Source organism: Anabrus simplex, chromosome 3, assembly GCF_040414725.1.
Source record: "Anabrus simplex isolate iqAnaSimp1 chromosome 3, ASM4041472v1, whole genome shotgun sequence".
Classification (NCBI taxonomy): Eukaryota; Metazoa; Arthropoda; class Insecta; order Orthoptera; family Tettigoniidae; genus Anabrus; species Anabrus simplex.
In genome coordinates this window covers 399,220,009-399,247,600 of record NC_090267.1, presented here as the reverse complement: position 1 = coordinate 399,247,600, position 27,592 = coordinate 399,220,009, and the positions used below count along the sequence as shown (strand labels likewise).

Genomic DNA, 27,592 nt, shown 5'->3' with positions numbered 1-27,592 from the left:
GCAATAAAAAAATGTATCTTACAAAATTTCGTCTTGCGAGTATATCCGGTAGAAAACGGACGTTGAAGAGTAGCAATCTGGCAACACTGTAACCATATGTAGGGTAACTACCGCTGTCAGCACGCTCTTGTCGTGCCGTACAGTTGGTGCAGTGGGTAGAGATTTTGGTTGGCATGCAGGAGGTCGATGGTTCGATCCTGGGTTGAGGAGCATTTTTTATTCGCTAATTTCCATCTGACATTACCTACTGTAATACAGTAAGACACCGTTTCTGAGGTCACATGCAACATTTTGTAACCCTGAAACAACAAATACCTGGTTAGACTAATAAGAAATAGACAGCTAAAACAAACAAGTTACACATCTAGTAGATGAAGTGGTACGAATAAATTCACGCCCACGACGTGGAAAGGGCGCCTTTCAAAGCTGACCAATGAAAACGAATGTTCGTCCATTTCTAGGATCGTAGTATGTAAGTGCAAATGGTTTCTAGAGGACCCGCTGCAATCGCTGTTGACGATTAAGATGCCAGATACCATACCACCTGGACTACATTTACGAAATAAAAAACACACGCCTCAACCCAGGATCGACCACTCGACCTCCTGCATCATCATCATCATCTGTTTACCCTCCAGGGTCGGTTTTTCCCTCGGACTGAGCGAGGGAGCCCACCTCTACCGCCTCAAGGGGAGTGTCCTGGAGCTTCAGACTCTTGGTCGGGGATACAACTGGGGAGAATGACCAGTACCTCGCCCAGGCGGCCTCACCTGCTGACCTCCTGCATGCTAACCCAAAACGCTATCAACTGCACCAAGTGCACAGTACGACTAACGTCTGCTGACAGAGGTAGTTACCGTACATGTGGTTACAGTGTTGCCAGATTGTTACTCTTCAACGTCGTTTTTCTGCCGGATATACTCGCAAGACGAAATTTTGTAAGAGACATTTTTTTATTGCTGGCATGTGAGGAGTCGCGCTGCGACGCCCGAGTGCGCGAATTACGCTTCACCCTGTATATACATGCACTAAACTTACTTTCTTTTATCCACGGAACTGCTCATTTTATAGCAAGAAGTTCTGCTTGAAAAATGGAACACTTAAAACATATTTCTGCTTCATCTTTGTACACAACAAAGGCACTTCCTACTAGATTAGTACAATGCTCTTTGGGTGTTCTTGAGACGTCTGTGTAAACATGTACCTCATGTGAGAGAAAACATTCAGTTATAACATAATCATAATTATATGCTGGATGACCACATTCAAGGATATTTACTTTTTGCTCAATATCATATTCTTGTATTACCTTATTGCATTGTCTTCCTTTCTTAATGTTAGTCAATTCAGCTTTGGCTATGGCTTTCAGAAACAAAGGTTCTACACCAGCTATAATAAGAGCAGCATCTGTGGATATTGTTCTATAACCTCGGTATTATTCTGAGTATAAATCCTCTCTGAATTTGTGCAAATATACATTGAGCCCATTTCTTCTCCAGAACATTTTGATATGCTGCGGACTATATGTTATGTGGCGTGCCACAGAAGTCGTGTTTTTTTACAAGTTGTTTTAAGTCGCACCGACACAGATAGGTCTTATGACGACGATGGGATAGGAAAGCCTAAGACTAGGAGTGGGAAGGAAGCGACCATGGCCTTAATTAAGATACAGACCCAGCATTTGCCTGGTGTGAACATAGGAAACCACGGAAAACGATCTCCAGGGCTACCGATAGTGGGGTTCGAACCCACTATCTCCCGGATGCAAGCTCACAGCTGCGCGCCCCTAACCGCACGACCAACTCGGCCGGTAGAAGTTATATTCGCGTGTCGCCTAGTGGCACGCATGTCATAGATTTGTCATTCCTGCACTAGCCGATATCCTAAACTTATACACTAAGATTCATCAAAAGCCACCAATCCCTTCGTCTGTGATGCTATAACACACAAACAGACAAACATTAAGCTGAACCTCTCATCTGGTGTAAAAACCAACTCTCATGTTGATATTCCAGAAGCACGTGCAGAAAGAGGATTTCATATACAGTAATTAGATATATAAGTCCATAGACGATGATTATCTTCTTTTTCATATGCCATATCCTCACAGAATATTGGCGATCAGTAGCATGTTCTGCTGTTTGTTGATAGTTGTTCTGAACAGAGTAAGCTTCTTCCCCCCAAATCACTAGCTCAACTTTCCGAACCACGATGTCCGACTTCGCCCCGAACCAAGTTTCCCATTAAGTTTGATGACATGGTGGTATTTACTGCTTCGCATCATATAACCAAAGTATTCTAGTTTCCTTCTCTTGATGGTAGTGAGAATTTCTGGATCCTTGTTCATACGGTGCACAACTTCTATACTGGTCATTTTAGCTGTCCAAGATATCTTCAGCATCCTTCGGTACGTCCACATTTCAAACGTTGCAGTCTCTTGCATATCGTATCAACGCCTCATCTGTAGTGTAATAGGAAGGTCACGGCTTGTTAAAAGTTTTCGAAGTTTTTGAAAAGAAGTTTTGGGCTACTTAATTCTTCATCGGATCTCAGGAGCAAGATCCCAGGCATCATTAATGTGACATCCCAGATATTTAAATGTTTCCACTCTCGCGATACGGTCTTTTCCTACTTTGAAACTACCCTGAACACCACTACTTACAACCACCCACTTCGTCTTCAGGATGATTATCGCTGACATAGAAATATCATTCAGTCGTCATTGCAATAAGTTTACTGGCGATAATAGTGCTTATTTTGATTGATTTTAAGGTGAAAAATCTTATGTTCTTCAGCCTTTATTGATCAGGATCCCCACGGATGGTATCTAATTAGCTTGTCCTGGTACCCTTATGCTTTGTAAGTCATTCAATGAATCCTAAAGGAAGGGTTGAACAGCAATGAATATATATTAGAAACTTTCCCTCGTAATGTAAGTTAGACTCGCATAGTGGATCATTTACGTACCCAAGTCCACTTCATTTGGAAGTTTTCAGCTGTTGGATCGTGTAGTAACAGTACGCACATGCCATTTAGATGCTTGGTAGAGAGCTATAATGACAAGGAACCCCTTCCTTGCCAGGTTCTATTCCCGGTCGTGATGTAGCCTACCACACTAGCGCGGAACTGAATACCTCTATGTCAAGAACGTAATGATCACTACACGACCTAAAATCATCAATATAAAGTAAAATTCACGTGAAAATTCAAGCTTCATCGTTTTTTATTCCATTTCAAGTTTTAAATTCACAATACTCACAATCTAATATTTTCAAAAAAATACACATATTTCAGTGAGTCCCATATAAGCAAACGTGTGTGGGCATTTATATAGCACATGCTTCGATCATGACGACATTACGATTAAAATAGTCATTAAAACGTGGCAAATAAGTGTTTTATCTCGAATGAGTAGTAATAAATGACACCGTTCATTCAAACAATAATCTTTTAAAGGTTATGAAAAAATGAATTGAACTTGCCTAGTTGTATGGAACACACTTAGATACGTTCCCAGAAAGGGTCAGTTGTAAGTTTTAGTGGTCTCCAGGCAACGGTATGTAAACCTTTCATCATCTCAATATATGTCTAGATGAATACAATATTTCCAGCACAAGTCAATCTCGTATTCCAGAAATATAGTAGAAAAATATTTTCAACAGTACCATTTATATTATTTTTTGTTAACGGTTAATAAACTTTTATTTTGAAGTTTCGAAGCTCTCTAGGGTAAGAATTTGTAGCCCATGTCATTTTCAACACTCTGGAAAAGAAACGTATTATTTACACAAGCCAATGAAATAGATATTATTTTCATTTAGAGTCAGAGCGTTATCATTCGGCCACTTTTTTATTAATTTTATTAATGTATGTTTCATTTTTTTTAACTGTTCCCAAAACTACATTCCTTTGATGCTCACCAGTGTGAATAAAATTATATTTTTAGGTAATAGCGATGAAAAAATATTTTATATGATAAAACAGTATATCAATGTAGGCAATACTTATTATGCACAAGGAAATAATTGGTTTTATTTTGTACAACCTAGGTACTACAGTTATAAGAGTGGTAACATCATTGTTTTGACGTGGAGTTATTCTAATAGCCAATAACGGTTTGGAAGGAGTTATCTGAGGTGATTGTTTTACTCAAATTTGTTTGAAGAAGTCTGGCATTTAGGCTTCCTTTAAATTTTATTTTTGGCTGTAGTCCATACCTCTTCTTTAATATTTCTGGGGGTAGAGTATTAAAAACACGTGGTCCTAGATATGTTGTATGCCTCTGTCCAATAAATGTTTCCAGTTGGGACTGGTAATGCAGGTCTTACTTGTAGTCCAGTGTCATCGCATTCATTTTCCTCGCCCTGGAACCTGTGGTAGTCATTCTGTGTATATCTGCCCCTTGCTTAAGTCCAGAGCTAAATTGAAAATGACCGGGCGAGTTAGCCGTGCGGTTAGGGGCGTGCAGCATTCGGGAGATAGTGGGTTCGGACCCCAATGTCGGCAGTCCTGAAGATGGTTTTTCATAGTTTCCCATTTTCACACCAGGCAAATGCTGCGGCTGTACCTTAATTAAGGCTACGGCCACTTCTTTCCCACTCCTAGCTCTTTCCTATCCCATCGTTGCCATAAAACCTATATGTGTCGGTGTGACGTAAAGCCAATTGTAAAAAAAAAAGTGAAAATATTATCAGAGATTTTTTATTTTACTTTCTATACATAGATTTCAGTATCTGCTTATGTGTGATTGAGAGAATAGTTATATACTTGCCTCGTGCACCATTCTATCCGACAGTTCCATGTTGTAGAATAAAATTGTAAGTGTGTAATAAATACCAAGTATAATCTTGAGAGATAAAATTCGTCTAAGCCGGTAGAATATGTTATACATGGTGTAGTAAAGCTTATAGCCGTTTCTCTATTTTTTAGGCATGATAATTTCTTTTCAGATTGTTTTCGGTCAATATATCTATTTAATATGAGCTGTTTTACCCACTACGTTGCAACTGCAATCATCGTTTGAACGTTCGCTACGTGGATTTTGATACTTAAATGATCTTGGGGTTACAATGTTTTACTGCTTGAAAATACAATGAAATAGATCTTATTCTCATTTAGAGTCAGAAGGTTCTTCTTTAGTTGAGGACCCTTGGACCACGTGATTCCTAACTGTGGTGAGCTTTCTTCTTAGCCCAGTATCTTTGCACTGTAGATTTCTTTCCTTTCTTGAGTCCACCTCACTCCCACTCCAGGAGGTCATTTTTATTGTTTTATTGTTGTCAATGTGTATTACATTTTTAAAGGCTCTTCCCAGAACACCTGTAACGTTTCTGTTTCCTTTACGCTATCTATTCGGACTTTAGATGATTCATTGGTGATTAGTTTAAGAAATAATAACTTCGAGTATATCAGCTCCCTGTGTAGTGTGATCGTACAAAGTACAAAATGCACGTTGGCTGCCAGGTAGATAATCTTCTGAATACACACAAATTCAAAAATGTTACAATTTGAGGTAATACAACATTTGACATACGTACGTAGGTGCTTTTAAAAGTTCTCGGAATGTACTAGAATTAAGTATCTTACCTCGGTGGAGCTAATTTTATTTTTCAACATGGTCTCCCTGTAGACTAATGCATTTGGTCCAGCGATGTTCCAATGCCTTTGATCCCATTTCAAAAATGAGATTCCTCCAGGCCTGCAAAATACCTCTCCAATTCGGCTGTCAGTTCTTCCCTTGTAGAAAATCTCCGTCCACCGAGGAAAATTTTCAGCTTTGGGAATAGATGAAAGTCTGTTGGTGCCAAATCAGGTGAATAAGGTGGATGTGGCAACAATTCGTACCCCAGTTCATGAAGTTTTACCATGGCAATAACACTTGTGTGCGGGGAGCGTTGTCCTGATGAAAGATGACATTTTTCCTTGCCAAACCAGGCCTTGTTTCGCATATCTTTTCCTGTAGTTGGTCTAGGAGGTTTGCATAGTATTACCCCGTAATTATTCGGCCAGTAGGAAGATAATCTATCAGCAGAATGCCTTTTGCATCCCAGAAAACTGAGGCCATGACCTTTCCGGCCGAACGCACTGCCTTTGCTTTATTTGGTGGTGGTGAATCAGCATGCTTCCACTGCTTTGACTGCTGCTTTGTCTCTGGGGTATAGTAGTGGACCCAAGTTTCATCTGTAGTCACAAACCGGCGCAAGAAATCTTGTTGGTTGCACTGAAAACGGGCTAGACTTTGTTCGGACATTTCCAGTCTGGTGCGTTTATTGTCCAATGTCAAGAGCGGCGGCACCCATCTTGCGGATAACTGTTTCATATCCAATTCTTCGATTAAAATATAATATACCCGTTCAGAAGACATCCCTACAGCTTCAGCAATCTCCCGCACTTTCAGTCGACGATCCTCCATGACCATTTTATGCACGTTTGCGATAAATTCTGGGGTCGTAACACTTTTTGGCCGTCCACTACGCGGATCATCATCCAAGCTCTCCCGACCAAATTTAAACTCGCTGGTCCACTTGGCAACAGTTGAAAATGAAGGAGCAGAGTCCCCCAGTGTGTTCTGAAAGTCGGCATGAATTTCCTTTGCTTTCATACCTTTCTTTACAAAGTATTTAATCACTGCTCAAATCTCAGTTTTTTCCAATTGTCACAAATTACTACGCGGGAACAATAACAAAGAGTCGTCACTACCACACTCCTGCAGCTAGAGCACTGACGCGCCACGTGTTCACTCACAAAGGATGTGTGATTATTGCGCGGAAAACTCGTTGCTTTAGCACTGATATCTAGCGGTGATTCAGAGAACTTTTCAAACCGTCCTCGTATTATACATGTGTGTATTAAAGAAAATCAGAAAATATTTCATGCAACAAGGAAATGCTGTTTCAAGTAGATACATGATATATTTTCATATCATACTTGCCGCATAGCATTTTATTAATTACATTTATTTCTTGTTGCTAAATGCTTGATTGATAGTGTGGTACATGGCAACATTTCAAAATACTGTTCACGAAGTCTCTGTGGACTAAAGAACGATATATAGGATCGCGTACAGAAATGGATTCAATCAGAATTATAGATTCAAATTATAGCATGTCTGTAGAAATTTATATTTAAAAAATTACATTTTATTTAGTATCCATCTTTGTTAGGAGACTTTCAACAAGAATATACTGAGGTAATAATAATAATAATAATAATAATAATAATAATAATAATAATAATAATAATAATAATAATAATAATAATAATAGTAATAATCTTATGGCCCCAGATACCGTGTGCAGACATTTCAATTTTACGCCATCTGGCTGTCTGCTCGTCGATTTCGACGTTCCGTTTTGCTCTAGGTCCGCTAGATGGCAGACAGAGTAAATCGGACCTCTCTTGGGCGTCTGTGGCTGAGATTTAATTAATCTTGTCGGATAAATACCAAATGTATCACCAGAGACCTTTTACATGCCGACATCGTACGGGACTTTCTTCCGCCCTTCAAAAATCCGACTACCTCTGCCGGGTTTGAACCCGCTATCTTGAGATCCGGAGGCCGACACTCTACCACAGATCCACAGAGGCAGCTATACTGAGATTAGGTCCCTACATAGCAAAATATCGATTGTAATGTAGATAGCAAGTTTATAAAATTATTTTATACTAGCATTTGTACCCGTTCTTCGCATGGGAATTTTCAGTGGATTACATGTTACCTTCAGGAATTTATGCGAAGTAACACAGCTCTATTCACACGTTTAATGCGACATGTTAAAATTATATTTTCGTACGAAAGCGCGTGGCAGTAACGTGAAATATGATGAAGCTGAACAAAGTCGAGGGAGAATGATGGCGATTTCCGAATTTATTGTACGGCACAGTTTCTGGTCCTAAGTTGTGCGAGATTCTCCGTGGTTCTCAAGTTGCACATTTGGCGTGGCGGTCTGATATTGATGATACCTCCTTTAATATCTGTTCCATCGAAAAGAGTAAAATGTCTCTTTAGTTTTTCCCGTTCCCCACCTTGAAGCGACATGAACGAAATGTCCTAAATTTTGTAATCATCTGCGTTATTGTCCGTCGTACGATAAATACGTACATGGCATAAAGGAACGGAAATGACATATTCTTAAAGGTTTGTTGTATACTGTATTTTGATATACCAAATGTTAACGAAAATATCCGAGAATAATCTTCCTATAAATACCAACTTGATGAGATTACCATGACATCATATGCACCTGATAACACAATCCTGAGTGAGTACAATCCAAATACGTAGTTTGGTTGAAATAAGTCCAACAGTCTTACACTTTTAGGAATATAAAAACAGATAGATAACCAGACAGACAGAGATACAGACCCACTGACACCAAAGGGAAAAGTTCTGTCTCGTGTTACTTCGGTGTTCAGATACATTAGGTGGGGGGTAATTTTAAAGCCGAGAGAAATATGATGCATCACCTGATTTTCTCCTGTTACGGATTCTTGAAATAATTGTACGTCTGCGAGGGTGTCTGTCGCCGGCTGCAGAGCATGAAGCCCGTAGAAAATAGTAATTTTCTCCGTCATTTTATGAATAAGCCAAATTATGTTCATAACATACATTATTTTAAATGAAGGGGGTTTCGTATATAGTCCACAGATTGTACATATAATCAATAATGTAAGAGAAAATTGAAAAACTCTTCTTGTCCTCGTGTAAACCCCCAGTCTATTTAGCGATGTTTAAATGATATGAATATTGAAACCCGTTCCTGGATGAGTAAACTCTAAATATGAAGTTTGGTGGAGATATAATCAATAGTGTAAGAGAATGGAAAATAAATCTCTTCTGGTCTTCTTATATACTTTTAGTCTATTCAGAGATTCTTAAATGGTATGCATAAAGAAACCTGCTCCTGGATGAGTAGACTCTAAATATGAAGTTTGGTGGAGATGTAATCAAATCAATAGTATAAGATTAAATAGAAAAATACTCTCCTGTTCTCCTTATATCCCCCTCTCCCCCCAGTTTATTCAGTGACTTTAAATTATATGCATAGCAAACCTGCGCTTAAATGAGTACTCTAAATACACTGACTGACAGAGCAAATGCAACACCAAGAAGGAGTGGTTCGAAAAGGATGAAAGTTGGGGAAAAAACAGAGACGGCACGGACGAATAATTGATGTTTATTTCAAACCGATATGCAGGTTACACAATGCGCACGCCATCGACTCAGTAGGATGTAGGACCACCGCGAGCGGCGATGCACGCAGAAACACGTCGAGGTACAGAGTCAATAAGAGTGCGGATGGTGTCCTGAGGGATGGTTCTCCATTCTCTGTCAACCATTTGCCACAGTTGGTCGTCCGTACGAGGCTGGGGCAGAGTTTGCAAACGGCGTCCAATGAGATCCCACACGTGTTCGATTGTTGAGAGATCCGGAGAGTACGCTGGCCACGGAAGCATCTGTACACCTCGTAGAGCCTGTTGGGAGATGCGAGCAGTGTGTGGGCGGGCATTATCCTGCTGAAACAGAGCATTGGGCAGCCCCTGAAGGTACGGGAGTGCCACCGGCCGCAGCACATGCTGCACGTAGCGGTGGGCATTTAACGTGCCTTGAATACGCACTAGAGGTGACGTGGAATCATACGCAACAGCGCCCCAAACCATGATGCCGCGTTGTCTAGCGGTAGGGCGCTCCACAGTTACTGCCGGATTTGACCTTTCTACACGCCGACGCCACACTTGTCTGCGGTGACTATCACTGACAGAACAGAAGCGTGACTCATCGGAGAACACGACGTTCCGCCATTCCCTCATCCAAGTCGCTCTAGCCCGGCACCATGCCAGGCGTGCACGTCTATGCTGTGGAGTCAATGGTAGTCTTCTGAGCGGACGCCGGGAGTGCAGGCCTCCTTCAACCAATCGACGGGAAATTGTTCTGGTCGATATTGGAAAAGCCAGGGTGTCTTGCACATGCTGAAGAATGGCGGTTGACGTGGCGTGCGGGGCTGCCACCGCTTGGCGGCGGATGCGCCGATCCTCGCGTGCTGACGTCATTCGGGCTGCACCTGGACCCCTCGCACGTGCCACATGTCCCTGCGCCAACCATCTTCGCCACAGGCGCTGCACCGTGGACACATCCCTATGGGTATCGGCTGCGATTTGACGAAGCGACCAACCTGCCCTTCTCAGCCCGATCACCATACCCCTCGTAAAGTCGTCTGTCTGCTGGAAATGCCTCCGTTGACGGCGGCCTGGCATTCTTAGCTATACACGTGTCCTGTGGCACACGACAACACGTTCTACAATGACTGTCGGCTGAGAAATCACGGTACGAAGTGGGCCATTCGCCAACGCCGTGTCCCATTTATCGTTCGCTACGTGCGCAGCACAGCGACGCATTTCACATCATGAGCATACCTCAGTGACGTCAGTCTACCCTGCAATTGGCATAAAGTTCTGACCACTCCTTCTTGGTGTTGCATTTGCTGTCAGTCAGTGTATGAAATAGTGTAAAAGAAAAATTGAAAAAACTCTTTTAGTCTTCCTATAAACCCCTAGTTTATTACGTGATTTTTAAATGATATGCATATTGAAGCTCAATTCTGGATGAGTAGACTAAATATTTTATAGATTTCAGTTTTTGAGAGTGGTCATATTATACTATATTTCAAACTCCTATATTTACTAATCTACAGCTTGTGATCTGGCGGCGAAAGGCTTGGCAGGAGTATTTGGTCCACAGTCTGCATCGAGTACGGGCATCGTACGGTCCATATGTGAAAAGCTAGAAATTCCTCACGTAATCACTATCTGGGAGCCTAACGCTGTCATTACCCAGCACACCAACAACCTGTACCCTGATGCTGAGGTCTTTTCACAGGTAAGTTTTGTTCTGAGAAACATAGAGATTTATTTATTTACTTGTGTAGTGTGTCAAGGGGTTAGCGAATTTCTAGTCATTTATTATCACTTTAAGACTTAAGTGTTTGAATTAAAGCAAACTAAATAAATACACTATATAACACAAAAATACATTCACTAATTTATGCAGAATGTGGAGAGTCACACAAAGTTAAAGGAATAAACAAGAAATATTTTAATTACAATTAGAAATTGTCGTCCAGATCACTCTATCGGAGATGATTGACAACAAAAGACACAAAGAACATCGCAACAAACAATGGTCAATGTAATGTTATTGTTGATCAATTTTATGAGCTTTCTATATTGTATGCCTTCACATTTAGTCTTCTTACGTCCATGTCGTCCATTGACATGTTCCTGATATTGCCGGCAGGAAATCCCTTAAACTTCCTTTAGCGGACGTACGCATTGGTAGTATTGAATGAACAAGACAAATGTATGCAGCCTGTCTATATATTTATCAGATCTCTTGCCTACCGAATGCCATAGCAGATACCCAACATTTATGCATCCAAATCAAACAACGTAAAAGAAAATGCTTCGTTCACCTGAATAGGAATGACCCTTAAATAGATAGGTCTTATGGCGAAGCTGATTTACCCGTGCTTCGCTACGGAATTCTCAGAAAAACTGCCTTTGTTTTCCCAACTTAAGTCAACATAGGATATTACAATGACGTCCGTAGGAATGCACCGATAAAAGCAATGTTAACATACAAAATACTCGATCAAATGAAAAACCGCAAATTTTCTCACTATTAATGAACAGTACTACGCTGCCAATCTATCAGTCCAAAGTTACAGTGCTGGATAGACCAGGCTGAAGACAGCCGCGAACAATCTTCTGCCATTATTCCGTTAAATATGCACACTGCTCAATCAAATAAATGTCTCAGACTAGGGATTGAATGGCTGGAATTCTATAAGCAGATAATTTATGAACCAGAGGAATGCTGTGCTTAAAAATATCTAACTCCCCAGCTACTTCCCGACAATATTCAGGTAGGCTATTTTACTCGGTACGCAGCAGTAATCCCATCTATCGGAGATGAGTGACAACAAAAGGCACAAAGCACATCGCAACAAACAATGGTCAATATAATGTTATTGTTGATCAATTTTATGAGCGTTCTATATTGTAGGCCTTTACATTAATTTCTCTGCCGCCTCTGTGATATTAGGGCATCAAATAAAAATTATTTTTTAGCGTAGACTGTAGTTCCTTATTCGCTGAATTTACGCACCGATGTTCATTCAAATCAATTTACGCATTTTCTCCTGACTCGGCGCTGATATGGACTTAAAAACAAAAATCCAAGTACATGAATATCGCTGCTATCATAGCCGGTACGGTAAAAATGTATAAGACATAAATGATCGGATATTTAATTCTATATAACTTTAGTTATGTAGTATTTATTTTCATTTTTATTTTGCAAGTTTACGTCGCACCGATGCAGATAGGTCTTATGGCGACGATGGGAGAGGAAAGGGCTAGGAGTGGGAAGGAAGCGGCTGTGGCCTTAATTAAAGTACAGCCGTAGCATTTGCCTGGTGTAAAAATGGGAAACCACGAAAAACAGTCTTCAGGGCTACCGACAGTGGGGTTCGAATCCACTATCTCCCGAATACGGATACTGGCCGCACTTAAGCGACTGCAGCTATCGAGCTCGGTAGGTATTTATCGACAGGACCACCAATTACATAAATATTTGAGGATTTCGTTTAAGGCTTCGCCTAAATTACCATCTCACTCTGCTCGAATAAAATTACTTATAGCCTAGACTGTAACTACTTATACCCCGACTTTACATACCGATTTTCATTAAATTCTCTCCAGCCGTTTTCTCGTGATGCGCGTACATATAGACAGACAGACAGAAATTACGGAAAATGAAAAAAGTGCATTTCCTTCTTACTATGGACACGACAGATAAAGATATACACTTTATTTTAAGTTCTGAACAATATACAGACAAAACTCTTATTTTATATACTGTATATATAGATTGAAAAATTAATCTGCAAGAGTTAACACGTTGAGTGCCGAGCCGATTGTAGCACACTATTCCACTGGTGCCAGGCTTGTTTTTGAATTGCATTCCGCTGGTGCCAAAGCAATTGTACGCGTTGTAGTCTGTTTATATAATCTTGGGATATATTTATATGATGTACTAAGTAAATTTTATCTCACCATACCATGGTCATGTGTGACGCCATATGGTGTCACATCAATTTTTAGGAAAGATAAAATATAGCGTGACGCCATATGGTGTCACAGAATTTTTTGACATGGAATGTGCAATACGAATTTCAAATACGAGATATTTATTTGCTAATTCAAATTAACGCAATATTCATGAAAACCTAATAAAATGCAAAACAAGTACTTATATTACATTACATATTGTTGATAACAGTTTTCTGATAACTCTAAACATTGAAAATATGCGTCTCGGCTCGCCCGAGTTCTTGTTACTCGTTGCAATTTTTCAAACCTTATTGGCATCGTTGTTCAAACATCGTCCTTTGTACACTTGTTTCATGTGCTGTTTTCATATTTACGTTTTGCACATCTGATCGGAAAGTTAAGGGGAACGCGCTAACCTTACGCTACCTGGCTGCTGGCGCAGCTCGACGCAGCCCGGTTGGTTCACGTCCGCTGCTTCGCTCCTCCCTACCTCTCCGCCACACCCCGATACTCCCGCGGCACTTCTAATTTTATGACTATTTATTTGTTCAATTTTGGCGTTTAAACTTGCGCTGGGTACAGCAAGTTTTCTACTGTCTCCCACGAATATTCCTACCAAATTTCAACCGAATCCGAGTGTAACACATGTATGTGTTCCCTCGTAAGATTATTACCAATATCTTCCATTTTTTTATATTTTTGCACAACTATATAAACTGAGTGATAATACGTACGTAAACGAGGAATAAACAATGCCTGGCGGGCTTTCACCTGTGACAACGACCACAGGCCACTCAGTGGCTTCGGAAGAATACTGTGGCGCCATGTGGTGGCATACAGTAAAAATACATAGCTGGAATAGACCCTGAAGTTCGCCCTTCACGTAGTACCAATTTTACGCGCATAGATGTCACAGCTGATTATCTACGGCGCATCGCCTGAAACTCAACTGTGCCGCCATATGGCGTCACGCCAACTCTGATTTCAAGAACGGTGTGCCGCCATATGGCGTCACGCCATCTCAAATTTGAAGACCACCGTGACGCCATATGGCGGCACGTGGCACCCAACGTGTTAAGGATTGTCCTAGGTCAAAGAGAGCCTGAAGAACAACGATACTAAGATGAATTGATCACGATTACGATTAGGCCAAACAAAATATAACTTTCACGCCAGATAGAAAGAGGTTAGATACAATCGGCATTCAGCCTTCGGAGAAGACTTATACACCAACGTACACCATTTCAAAGACATCAACACAGATCCAAGAATTTTACACATTGCGAAAAAGGCAAGCGAACCATTCTCAACGGCCACACTCACTTAAAAGTTTCCCCCTCTTCGCGCTACTTAATTTTCGGAACACATTTCAAAATTTATCATTAGTGCTCAATCAGTCCCACAAGAGGCTACTCTGACGCTACACGTCAGCCTGCGCTCTCGTCACTCAAGATATTTTAGTTGGTTATTGTTTATTACTAAAAACAATGTCTTACTAGATAGGCCTATTCCTTATTTCAATTCCATACTTTTATAGGATCAAATGGTTTCTCATTTTCACACCAGGCAAATGCTGGGACTGTGCATTAATTAAGGTCACGGCGGCTTCCTTCCCACTCCTAGCCCTTTCCTATCCCATCGTCACCATAAGTGTGTCGGTTCGATGTAAAGCAAATTGAAAAAGAAATTCGTCAAAATCATTACCATGTTTTTGCTCCCTAATACAGAAAAAGACATTGTAAGATGACCAAGCAGCAAATCCTCTCCCCTCTCCGCTGAACAGAGTTATTGCCTAGAGCATTCCCCTCGCCCCTTGCATATCAACGACGACCGGGGCATGGGAACAGGCTTCAGTCCAAACTTAGTTGCTGGAGGTAACGAACGATCAGCAGCTTAGGTTAAGAACAGAAAGTTTTTAAAGTTACTAAGGCGACAGTGGAGAACTACTACAGTCACAATATTTGTCTCATTTGTTTATAACATCACCAGTTCACAGTCATTGACAATTTTGCGCATATGTACGCATGTACTGTTGTGACTACTTTGCAGTAGTGCCACAATTCTTCCTGGAAGGAGATCGACCTGGATCTGTAGGTATCATGCCACAGTTTAAAAGCCATTTCCATCGTCCTTGCTCTTTCTCCTAGATTTTTTTCCATTGGCATTGGGAGTAAGGATCTCTCTGAGGTACATCCGTTTTTTCAGTCCTCCGGATACTTCCATACACCGATTCAATCTTGTGGATAGGGTCCGTTTTATCTGAGTCCATGTACGTAGACTTTTCAAATAAGATCCTCAGGCCCGTCTTAGCAGCACGCCTTGTAGTTCTTCCATTTGTTTCACTGTAGTTGGGAGACTGTCTGTATGGATCATTACATCATCCGAAAAGACCAGGCGATCAAATATGATACCAGCGTCTTTGCAGCCAACTCTTCCTCGGCTTTGGATATCATTTGTCCCAAACTCTTTTGCTCATTCTCTGTTGACTTTCTCCAGAACACAATCGAACAATTGTAGCTAGAAGCCATCCCCCTGTCTTAATTTTGAACGTTTCCGAAGGCTTGCCCAAGAACTTAACTTATGAATACGTGTCTCTTTCATGTGGTATGGTCATCCGCCCATGTAAGAGGCCGTCAGTAGATTTAGTTGGTATAGTTATGCTTATACTGTTTTTTCTTTTTGTTTATTTTATTGGTTCCTTTCGTTATTAGTAGGGGCAACTTAGTAGAATTAGTCTAGGGTGGTGGCTTACATGGAGACTGGTATACCGCTCGTGTGAGGGACCACCAAGTTAGTTGATATTATTGCAGGGTTGACCCTTACATGTGGACTGGTCATCCGCCCATGTAGGGGACAGCTGAGTAGACTAGTTGGTGTGCTTATAGAACTGTTTATAATTGTTTAGTTTAGTTTATTTATGGTTCTTTCTCTTTCTTGTATTCTAGCACTGTGAACATGTATCGGGGCGAACAGCCTGTAATGTTCAATGTTCAATAAATGAAGACATCGTGGTCATGTAGCCCCGTGAATAGGTGTCTGTGTGGGACTGATGGATCAAAACTAGAGACTTATCATCAACTTATAACTCCCTAAAAATGTTTATAAATGTATCATCGTCTAATGAATCAGAGGCCTTCTTGAAATTTACAAAGGTCACAATCACCCTTTCCTGCCACATTGCCCTTATCGTAATCATTGATATGAAGGTGAAAATTTGATCTGGACATGAATGTCTCCCTCAGAACTCTGCCTGGTATTCCCCCAACTGTTTACCCAAGTGGGCCTGCAGCTTAGTCTGAAGTGCTTTCATCAATAATAGTACGCGATGGGAGGAAGCGAGATAATAATTTTATTGGTTGACGCTCCATTAACTATTTTTACGGTTTTCGGAGACATTGAGGTGACGAAACTTTGTTTCGCAGAAGTTATTTGATGTTCCAATAAATCTACCGACATGAGGCTGACGTATTTGAGCATCTTAAAATACCATCGGACTGAGCCAGGATTGAACCTGCCAGCTTGAGCTCAGAAGACCAGCGCTGTTCTACCTAAGCTATTCAGACCGTGATGCCTCTGTAATAATTGACATCTGTTTTATCGCCCTTTTTTTTATAAGGGTGAATCAGAGTGCTCTTCCTTTCCTTTCGGATATTTTCTCTTCCCCAAATTTGAGCGAAAAGTCCTTCCACCTGTTCAACCATATTTTCGCCTGCATACCTTATTGTCATGATAGAGTCTTTCCCAGGAATCCTGTTGATTTTTTATCTCTTTAATTATACCCTTGAATACATCTATTATTATTATTATTATTATTATTATTATTATTATTATTATTATTCATAAATATTGTTGAGATTTGTCTAAGGAACTGACAAGTAGTTTCTAATTTAAAATATGTCATAAATGTCAAAAATATCTATTTAGATATTTGTTACTTAGTGAAATGAAATTTTCAGTTTGCACCGTTATAATATCGAATGCTAACGCAGGCTCTGGCCGAGGTGGTTCTTCAGATGAAATGGCGATCATACACAGTACTGTACCAGGACGACAGTGCTCTCATCAGGCTGCAAGGAGTACTTCAGAACAGTGACAAGGGAGACAATCCGATCATCGTGAGGCAGTTGGACCCCGGCAAGGATTACAGGTTGGTCTACTTGCAAGAATTACAAATTGTTTACGGAACGTAACGTTTCACTCCAGTATATTTAAAATATCAAAGATATAAAGAAAACTGATTATATAGCAAATTTTAGAATATGTCTTTTATAAATGTCGGTTTACGATCGGAACATAGGATAATCCCCCATTGCCTTTGATATCGATAGTTGATTCCTGTTATGCTTGTTTATTTTGTTACCAATGATTACGTTCGTTAATTCGTCTGTTGGCAATACAAGTGAGAAGTGCTGATTGTAGCTGTCTCTTATACTTTTGTGAATGACTGAATTAATTAATTTCGAATAAATAAATAAATAAATAAATAAATAAATAAATAAATAAATAAATAAATAAATAAATAAAAGCATAAATAAGTGAAGAAAGAAAGAAAAATGTTTATCTACATGTTCCCTTCCAAAACTCAAATGGTCATGAATATGTTATTTCAGTAAAATATCCCCTTGTGGGTGGGGGTGGTAGAATAACACCACGGTACACCCTGCCTGTCGTAAGAGGCGACTAATAGGCGCTCCAGTGGCTCCAAACTTTGGAACGTGGTCTAGTGACCAAGGGGCCCTTAACTGAGTCCTGGCATTGCTTCGACACTTGTGCCAGGCTTCCCACTTTCATCTATCCTATCTGACCTCACTTGGTCAACTCTTGTTCTTTTCCGACCCCGACGCTATTAGGTTTCCGAGTGCTAGGGAGACTTTCATTTTCACGCCCTTCCTGGCCCTTGTCTTTCTTTGGCCGATACCTTCATTTTTCGAAGTGTCGGCTCCCTTCCTTTTTTCTCTCTGATTAGTGGTATTTGGAGAATGGTTGCCAAGTTGTACTTGTCTTAAAACAATAATCACCACCACCGCCACCACCATCAGTAAAATGTCTGACTCGATGTCACCCAGCAACCGTGCAGGCTGTGATGTGAAGTAGTGAGGGATGGCCATGACATAAAGATCCATGGTCTGAGCTGCTCTCAATGTACTCTTGCTAGGTAACACCGCGCCACACATTGACACTATTTCGTTACACAAACTTTCGGATGACCCCCAGATCTAAGATATATTTATGTCAATCCATTGTGCACATTGTTGGTGTTGATCGAACATAAACGAGCTAGCTTCTGGGTCAATGTCACTGAATTTTGAAGATAATACGATGTATAGTTTCCATTTTAGCACGTAAGAAAGGTTCACAGAGAAAAATCTGTTCCTCGACGATAGAATCCGTAATCCGTCTACATATAGTTCTCAGTATCATTTCACGGAACACTGTTGTGCAGACAGTGGGAGCGCGACCTGTAGGGTAGACCAGAAAATTGACTCTGACGTGCAAACTACCAAGAAATCATCAAATAAAACTTTCAAGGGCGTACATTTGTTTTACACAGTTTACACCCCCATTGGAGCACGTCTATCAGTCATATACATTAAAGTCTAATAGTATTAAATAGAGTCAGTTTGTCAGCTGCTTCTTCTCCCGCTCCCAAAACCTCTTCATTCTGTCGAACCTGACTGCACTTTTGGTTGTTGGTAATGGTGTACTTCCTTCGTTCAAATGTTACGAATTTGAATCGCAAGTGTTTATTTCTAAGAATTATCTTATCTTCTCTGCCTTCAATATGGAACATTGACAAATTTAATTCTTCTAAATCATTTATGAACTCTGTAAACCAAGTGTTCTTTGTTTTGATTTTCCAGGTGTAACTAAATAACTGCTTCACTAGTTGGGTTTCTGGCAGTCTGAATATATGACCCCCCAAAAAAAGGAATTCTTTTTTTCCGCATTGTATCTATTATTGATTCGTTTTCACGATATATCACTTCATTAGGTAATAATCTCCATTGTCCATCAACCGGATGTTTCTTATCGATGATTGTCCTGATGGTTCTTCTATGTACTTTCCGCAATTTATCTGTTGTTGATTTAGTGTTCAACTTGAAGACTGTTTCACTAGCATAAGTTGCTTCGGGTTTTACAACTGTATTGTAATGTCGAAATTTAGTATTCATGGAGAGAGATTATTTACACTGACTGACAGAGCAAATGCAACACCAAGAAGGAGTGGTTCGAAAAGGATGAAAGTTGGGGAAAAAACAGAGACGGCACGGACGAATAATTGATGTTTATTTCAAACCGATATGCAGGTTACACAATGCGCACGCCATCGACTCAGTAGGATGTAGGACCACCGCGAGCGGCGATGCACGCAGAAACACGTCGAGGTACAGAGTCAATAAGAGTGCGGATGGTGTCCTGAGGGATGGTTCTCCATTCTCTGTCAACCATTTGCCACAGTTGGTCGTCCGTACGAGGCTGGGGCAGAGTTTGCAAACGGCGTCCAATGAGATCCCACACGTGTTCGATTGGTGAGAGATCCGGAGAGTACGCTGGCCACGGAAGCATCTGTACACCTCGTAGAGCCTGTTGGGAGATGCGAGCAGTGTGTGGGCGGGCATTATCCTGCTGAAACAGAGCATTGGGCAGCCCCTGAAGGTACGGGAGTGCCACCGGCCGCAGCACATGCTGCACGTAGCGGTGGGCATTTAACGTGCCTTGAATACGCACTAGAGGTGACGTGGAATCATACGCAATAGCGCCCCAAACCATGATGCCGCGTTGTCTAGCGGTAGGGCGCTCCACAGTTACTGCCGGATTTGACCTTTCTCCACGCCGACGCCACACTCGTCTGCGGTGACCATCACTGACAGAACAGAAGCGTGACTCATCGGAGAACACGACGTTCCGCCATTCCCTCATCCAAGTCGCTCTAGCCCGGCACCATGCCAGGCGTGCACGTCTATGCTGTGGAGTCAATGGTAGTCTTCTGAGCGGACGCCGGGAGTCCAGGCCTCCTTCAACCAATCGACGGGAAATTGTTCTGGTCGATATTGGAACAGCCAGGGTGTCTTGCACATGCTGAAGAATGGCGGTTGACGTGGCGTGCGGGGCTGCCACCGCTTGTGCGGCGGATGCGCCGATCCTCGCGTGCTGACGTCACTCGGGCTGCGCCTGGACCCCTCGCACGTGCCACATGTCCCTGCGCCAACCATCTTCGCCACAGGCGCTGCACCGTGGACACATCCCTATGGGTATCGGCTGCGATTTGACGAAGCGAACAACCTGCCCTTCTCAGCCCGATCACCATACCCCTCGTAAAGTCGTCTGTCTGCTGGAAATGCCTCCGTTGACGGCGGCCTGGCATTCTTAGCTATACACGTGTCCTGTGGCACACGACAACACGTTCTACAATGACTGTCGGCTGAGAAATCACGGTACGAAGTGGGCCATTCGCCAACGCCGTGTCCCATTTATCGTTCGCTACGTGCGCAGTACAGCGGCGCATTTCACATCATGAGCATACCTCAGTGACGTCAGTCTACCCTGCAATTGGCATAAAGTTCTGACCACTCCTTCTTGGTGTTGCATTTGCTCTGTCAGTCAGTGTATATAAGTTGGGCAGGTGTTTCGCTGTACAGTTTTCAGTTTACGCAGCTATTCTGCTGTCGATCGATGTTTTCCCTTTTGTATTCCAGGTTATAATTTCCCCCAAGATATTTGAACTTATTCGCAATCTTAATTTGTTTGCCATTGTCGAGGTGAATGGCTGGTGTTTCATTTCTGAAGGTCGGCATTATTTCAGGTTTTTCAAACAAGATTTGCAGTCCCATTTTTGGCAGCAATTTTCTCGAGTTCTTCAATTTACTTGCTAGTAATACAAGATTGTCTGCGAATGCTAGGCAATTAAGTTTAATATTTCTGCCTATCTTGACGTTTTAATGACATTTCTTTACCCATTCTCGCGTGAATTCCTCTAGGGCACACTTAAACAATAGTGGCAAGAGTCCATTTCCCTGTCGAAGTCCAGTGTGAATTTCAAATGGCTCAGACAATTCACCTCTAAAGTTGACTTTCGAGTTAGTATTCTTACGAGTGATTCCAATAAGATTGATGAGTTTTTGCTGTAAACCAAATTCTTTAAGGACTTTCAGTAGTGACTCGCGTTGAATACCGTCATAAGCTTTTTAGAAATCAACAAAAGTGATGATTAATCTTTTGTTCCGAACTCTATGACGTTTCGTAATCCACTTAAGACTGATGATTTGAACGGGACAGTTTCGTCCTGGTCGAAATCATCCCTGATATTCTTCCAGTTCCTGGTCAGGTTGTTCCTGAATTCAAGTATATATAATTTTAGATAAAATCTTATATGTAATATCAATCATAGATATGCTCCGATAATTACTAGGACCTTTCCTATCACCTTTTTTGTGCAGTGGCTGGATTATTGCTGTACTCCATTCCTCAGGCATTTCTTCATTATTCCAGATGTGTATGATATGTTTATGTAAATTTTGAAGGGTTTGTTTATTTGCATTCTTCCATAGTTCTGCTACCAATTGATTCTCTCCTGCTGATTTGTAGTTCTTGAGGGAATTTATTGCTTTCATCACTTCATCATAAGTTGGCGGTATAACCTTTTCCAGTGAAGTTTTTATTTTTTGGGGAAGGATCAAAATCGACTTGTTCTTTTGGATCTTCACAGTTAAGTAATTCTTTAAAATAGTCGGCCTTAATTTTAGCATTATCCCTATTATTGTGTGCCATTTCCCGATTTTTATTTTTCATCATAAGTGTAGGTGGTGTGTACATTGATATTGTTGGGATGTCTTGTAATAGTCTCTTGTTTTATGTCGACTAAATGCTTCTTCTATGATATTCAGTGTTTCGTTTTGATAATTTCTTTTAATTCTTCTCATTTCTTTGACTGTTTGTCTTCTGGCATTCATGAGTTCTCCGCGGTATTTTTCGGTTTTTCGTTGTTGGTTAGATAACCATGCTTTATGCCTTTCTTGAATTGCACTGTCACATCCCTCATTCCACCAGGCATGTTTCTTCCTCCGTTTAATGGGAGCAATTTCCTCAGCTACAGTTTTCAGTTTGTTAATTATCGTCCCCAATTTGTCACTGAGGGGTGTTTTAGATCTAGCCATATATAATGTGTTATTTATTTAAAAACTTGGATCATAATTTCATCGCCTAGTAGATTGAGATATTTTGTCTTTAATATATAATGATCTGAATCAATGTCGACCACCCCGGAGGGCTTTCATATTATAAACTTATTTTTAGTAATCTCTATCCATGGCTACATGGTCAATTTGAAACTCCGCCAGTTTTACATTACAACATTTCCAAGTCATTAATTTGTGTGGTTGTCTCTTAAATCTTGTGGTTTCCAGAATAAGTCCATGGTCCTCACAAAATTAGATTAATCTTTGCCCATTTTTGTTTGTGATTTTATAGTCTGGCCATCTTCCTACAATTGTACGACATTTTGTTTGTTGCCATATTATTATTATTATTATTATTATTATTATTATTATTATTATTATTATTATTATTATTATTATTATTATTATTATTATTATTATTATTATTATTATTATTATTATTATTATTATATAGAGATAATTCGCTGGGGCCATCAAGGACCACGTTAAGTCTTGTTGCATTTGACACTGAACTTGGCCTTCTTTAGAGCCCAAATTTCCCTCATTCTTTGTGAGTGGGCCTGCTTACGCTCCTCTGTCCAAGGGGCACCGTGTCTTCTCTTCGGTTGCTCGTCTCGGTTTAACCCGTTCGTCAATATTTTCTTGCGGAAGAGATCTCTGTTGTGGGCGTCTTCAGCTGAGATATGTAGCATTTGCAGGTCTTCTTTGGTATTTCTAAACCAGGGAATTGTGGTTTTGGGGTTTGAATCAAAAAAGTGAAATATTTCTTTAGTTAACTTTCTTCCGTCCATTCTTTCCAGATGACAGTAAAATCGTGCCCGTCTTTTTCTGATTGTGTCGGTAATTTTCTCTATTTTGCTGTAGACTTCCTTGTTGGATCTCTTTTGATGGATTCCATTTCTGTACTTTGATCCCAAGATTCCTCTCACAATTTTGCGTTCTCTTTTCTCCAGTTCTTCAAGGAGTCCTTTGTTGGCATTTAGAGACAGGGTTTCGGCTGCATATAGAACTACTGGCTTCAGAACTGTTTCATAGTGACGTATCTTGGTGTTTTGGGAAAGGCATTTTTTGTTGTAGATTGTGCGGGATGTTTGGTAGGCTATTTCCAGTTTGCGTACTCGCTCCTGAAGTGCTTCTTTGTCCAGTCCATTTTTCATGATGATCTCACCCAGGTATTTGAATTTGTCTACTCGGGTGATGTCCCCGTATTTTGTATGGAGTTTTGGTGGAGCCTCTTTGATGTTAGTCATTACTTCTGTTTTCTCAAACGATATCTGCAAACCAGTTGTTCGGCAATTTCCTTTAAAATTTCAACTTGAGCTCTAGCGGTTTCTATGTCGTTTGAGAGAACAGCAATATCATCGGCAAATGCTAAGCAGTCTGTTGCAATCCCCTTGGATTTGGTTCCTATTCTCAATGGACTGTAGTTGGTTTCCTGTAATCTTACCCGCCAGGTTCTGATGATCTTTTCAAGAACACAGTTGAAGAGTATCGGCGATAGCCCATCACCTTGTCGGACTCCTGTTTTGATGCCAAAGGAATGCGAGAGACATCCGTGGAACTTCACCTTGGATTTTGTATCGGTCAGGGTGACTAATTAATTCCAGCAGTTTCAAATCAACTCCAAATTCATTTAAGATGTTTAGCAGGACTTCCCGGTCAATGGAGTCGTACGCTTTCTTAAAGTCCACAAAGACAGACACATACTGCTTGGACCTTAGTGTACAATATCTGATGATCGTTTTGAGATTTTGTATCTGTTCAGCTGTTGAGCGACCCTTTCTGAACCCTCCTTGGTATTCACCTATTTGATGTTCGACTTGTGCTTCCAAACGCTCCAGGATGGCAAGTGATAGAATTTTGTAAGTCAAGGGTAGCAAAGATATTCCTCTGTAGTTGTTGATGTTCTTCATGCTGCCTTTTTTGTGTAGTGGATGGATCAAAGCTATTTTCCAATCTTCGGGTAGGGTCTCCTTGTTCCAAATTTCTTCTATTTGCTTTTGCAAGATATCAAGTGATTCCTCTGGGGCATATTTCCATAGTTCTGCTACTACTGAGTCTTCCCCCGGCGCTTTGTTATTTTTGAGACGGGCAATGTGGCGCTTGATTTCATCTCTGTCGGGTGGTCTGGAATCTGGGTACCTGAGTAAGGGTTCCTTGGTCTCAATGGCGCTTTGCGATTTAGAGCAATTAAGTAAATTCTTGAAGTAATCTGCCAGAATGCTGCAATTTTCTTCATTTGATGTCGCCACTGTGCCGTCCTTTCGCTCAAAGCATAGAGATGGTGGTTTATAGCCAGTGAGTTTGCGTTTGAAGGCTCTGTAGTACTCTCTGCTTTCATTCTTCCTAAAGTTTTGTTCTATCTTTTCAGTGAGAGATTTTTCGTATTTACGTTTCTCAGTTCTGAACACCCTAGCTGCTTGGGCACGTTGGGTTTTGTAGGTTTCCCAATCATTTTCTGATTTCGTAGAGTAGTACTGTTTCCATGCATTGAGTCTTTCTTGGAGGACTGATTCGCAGGTACCATTCCACCAGGCATGCGTTTTGCTTCTCTTGATTTCTGCAACGTCTTTGGCGGCCTCAACAAGGAGACTTTTGGCGTTGTTAAAGTCACAGTCATTTGGTCTAGCCTTCTCCTGGAACTCCTCGACCCTTTGCCGAAGTTTATCGTTGTCGAAGCGTGTGATCTGTTTGGTTGTCTACCTTGTGTTTGCGGGAATTGGTTTGAATTTGATAAGAGAGTGTAATGATCTGAGGCCACATTGATGCCTTTCTTTACCTTCACATTCATAATCTCAGGGCTGTTTCTCCTGGAGATTGCAACGTAATCAATTTGGAACTCTCCGAGAGCTTGGACGGGAGAACGCCAAGTCATTTGCTTTCTGGGTAGATGGCGAAAGTGGGTCGACATGACCTGCAGGTTGTGATTTTCGCATATGGACACCAGTCTTTTGCCATTGGGATTGGTTCTTTTGTGAGCAGGGTCATTTCCTATAACTTTCTTGTACTTCTGTTCACGACCTAGTTGGGCATTGTAGTCACCCAAAAGAAGCTTGACATGTTGTTTGGGGATTTTGTTTAATTTTTCACCCAGTAGGTCCCAGAAATTATCAACTTCGTCTGGATCAGACTTGTTCTTATCGTTTGTAGGAGCATGTGCGTTAACTAGGGCGTAGGTTTTGTTCGCGCATTTAATTGTGAGTATAGACAATCTGTCATTCACAGGTTCGCAATTTACAATCGATTTAAGGACCTTGGTTCTAACAGCAAACGCGGTTCCAAGCATCACAGCTCCATTGAGGATTCCTCTTTGCGCTTTGCTCTTGAAAAATCGGTAGCCTTCGGATTCAAAAATCTCTTCATCTGGGTACCTTGTTTCCTGTAGGGCCATTATGGATATATGATTTTCGTGAAGAGCTTTGGTGAGGGTTTTCAGCTTGCCAGTTTGTGTAAGTGAATTTATGTTGAAAGTTGCTAGAAAGGTTTTAGATTTTGGCCTGAGTTTTTGACTCTTCGGGGTACACCGAGACGCTCCGACTCGTCTCTTGCATGATGTCGAGTCTCCCCCAGAATCCGAACGAGACTCGTGCGCCGTGGCATTCACGACGAGGGATTTATCCGAAGATTTACCTCCTGGGGTATGTTTCTGGAAATGTTGTGCCATCATGCTTTTTGACTTGACTTTGCTTTGGACGGGTACCCATCCTTTTACAACTAGGCTTGTTAGCCCTAGAGGTTGCCTCAAGATGTTTTCTGGCTTCTGGTCATTTACCAGTCTTCGCCGTAACCCTGGCAAGGGACCAGTTTTTTTTTCACGGTGGTATTTTATTTCCCTACTACCCTCTGACTCTGCTGGCGGCAGAGCCAGCGAGCTTCCCCAATTCCAATGGGACGCGCCCGATGGAGGTAACCGGTAAATCCCCACACGGGATTATTATTATTATTATTATTATTATTATTATTATTATTATTATTATTATTATTATTATTACTATTGAGCGACACTCTTTGGCTGAATGGTCAGCGTTGAGGCCTTCGGTTCAGAGAGTCCCGGGTTCGATACCCGGCCGGGTCGGGGATCTTAATCGCGTCTAATTAATTCTTCTGGCTCGGAGACTCGGTATTTGTGTTTGTCCCAAACGTTTCCTCTTCATATTCAGACAACATACCACACTACCAACCAGAACAGAAACACGCAATTGTGATTACATCCCTTCATATAGGGTTGCGTCAGGAAGGGTATCCAGCCGTAAAACAGGGCAAAATCTCCCATGTACGACACAGTCTGCACGCGCGACCCGACAAGTGTGGGAAAAGCGGTGGAAAAAGAAAGAAGAATATTATTAAGCGATACGACCATCTCTGGGCCACGTTCACATAATCTACCTGCCCCTCTATCACGCAGACTAGAGCCCTTCACTTTGTACTCTCGCCAAAGATCCTTAAGTCTTTGACTTCTCCCTTTTCTTACTTCCTCCGAGATGTTCCATAGCTTGGCCATTGGCTTTTCGGGTGAATCCCCCATTCCCGCAACCTTTTTCCTAAATGTTGTTCTATCCTGCATCTCTTCCTCCTCACACCCACTTCTGCTAGGTCTTTGTGCACCTGTGTAAGCCACCCAGACTGTGTTTTCTACTTTTCTTATGGAAGGAATATTTTGTTGGCCAACCTCTCTTGACTCATCCTTTTAATGTGTTAATAAAGGATCAGTCTTATTTTCCTCATTGTCGTCGTAATTCTTTCTATGGTTTAATGGGTTACTGATTCCATCTCAATCAGAAAGTGTGTTGGTCATTTTGCAAAATCTTTGGTCCCAAGATTTTTCGAAAGAAATTCCTTTCTCTTTTGTTTTTTCAAGGTCTGAGTATACTACCGTTGTCAGTATTTCTGCTCCATAAAGGCACTTCGTTCTGACCACTGTGCAGTGTTAATGTTTTAATTTGGCTTTAATGGAGATGGACTTTGACTTGTAGGTGCCATGGCGTAATCTGAAGGCTATTTCCATAATGCTAGTCTGCATTTTATGTCCTCCTTACTTCTGCCATCGTTAGTTATTTTACTACCCAAGTAACAATATTCATTTACATTGAGTCCGACTCGTTGGCTGAATGGTCAGCGTACTGGCCTTCGGTTCGGAGGGTCCCGGGTTCGATTCCCGGCCGGGTCGGGGATTTTAACCTTCATTGGTTAATTCCAATGACCCGGGGGCTGGGTGTTTGTGCTGTCCTCAACATCCCTGCAACCCACGCACCACACACAACACTATCCTCCACTACAATAATACGCAGTTACCTACACTTGGCAGA

The 27,592-nt window shown here is 41.3% G+C and overlaps 1 protein-coding gene across 5 annotated transcripts in view; it reads left to right on the top strand.

Moving 5' to 3' along the window:
• LOC136866431 (glutamate receptor ionotropic, kainate 2) overlaps positions 1-27,592 on the top strand; it is a 274,181-nt gene that overhangs the window by 141,607 nt on the left and 104,982 nt on the right. For 4 of the 5 annotated variants that reach the window (XM_067143358.2, XM_067143357.2, XM_067143356.2 and 1 more), the window contains 2 exons: positions 10,692-10,876; positions 17,100-17,257. In XM_067143358.2, coding sequence (XP_066999459.1) covers positions 10,692-10,876; positions 17,100-17,257 — 343 coding nt within the window. Of the gene's footprint in view, positions 1-10,691; positions 10,877-17,066; positions 17,258-27,592 lie in introns of those variants that run through there. The other variant, XM_067143359.2, reaches the window with a different exon arrangement.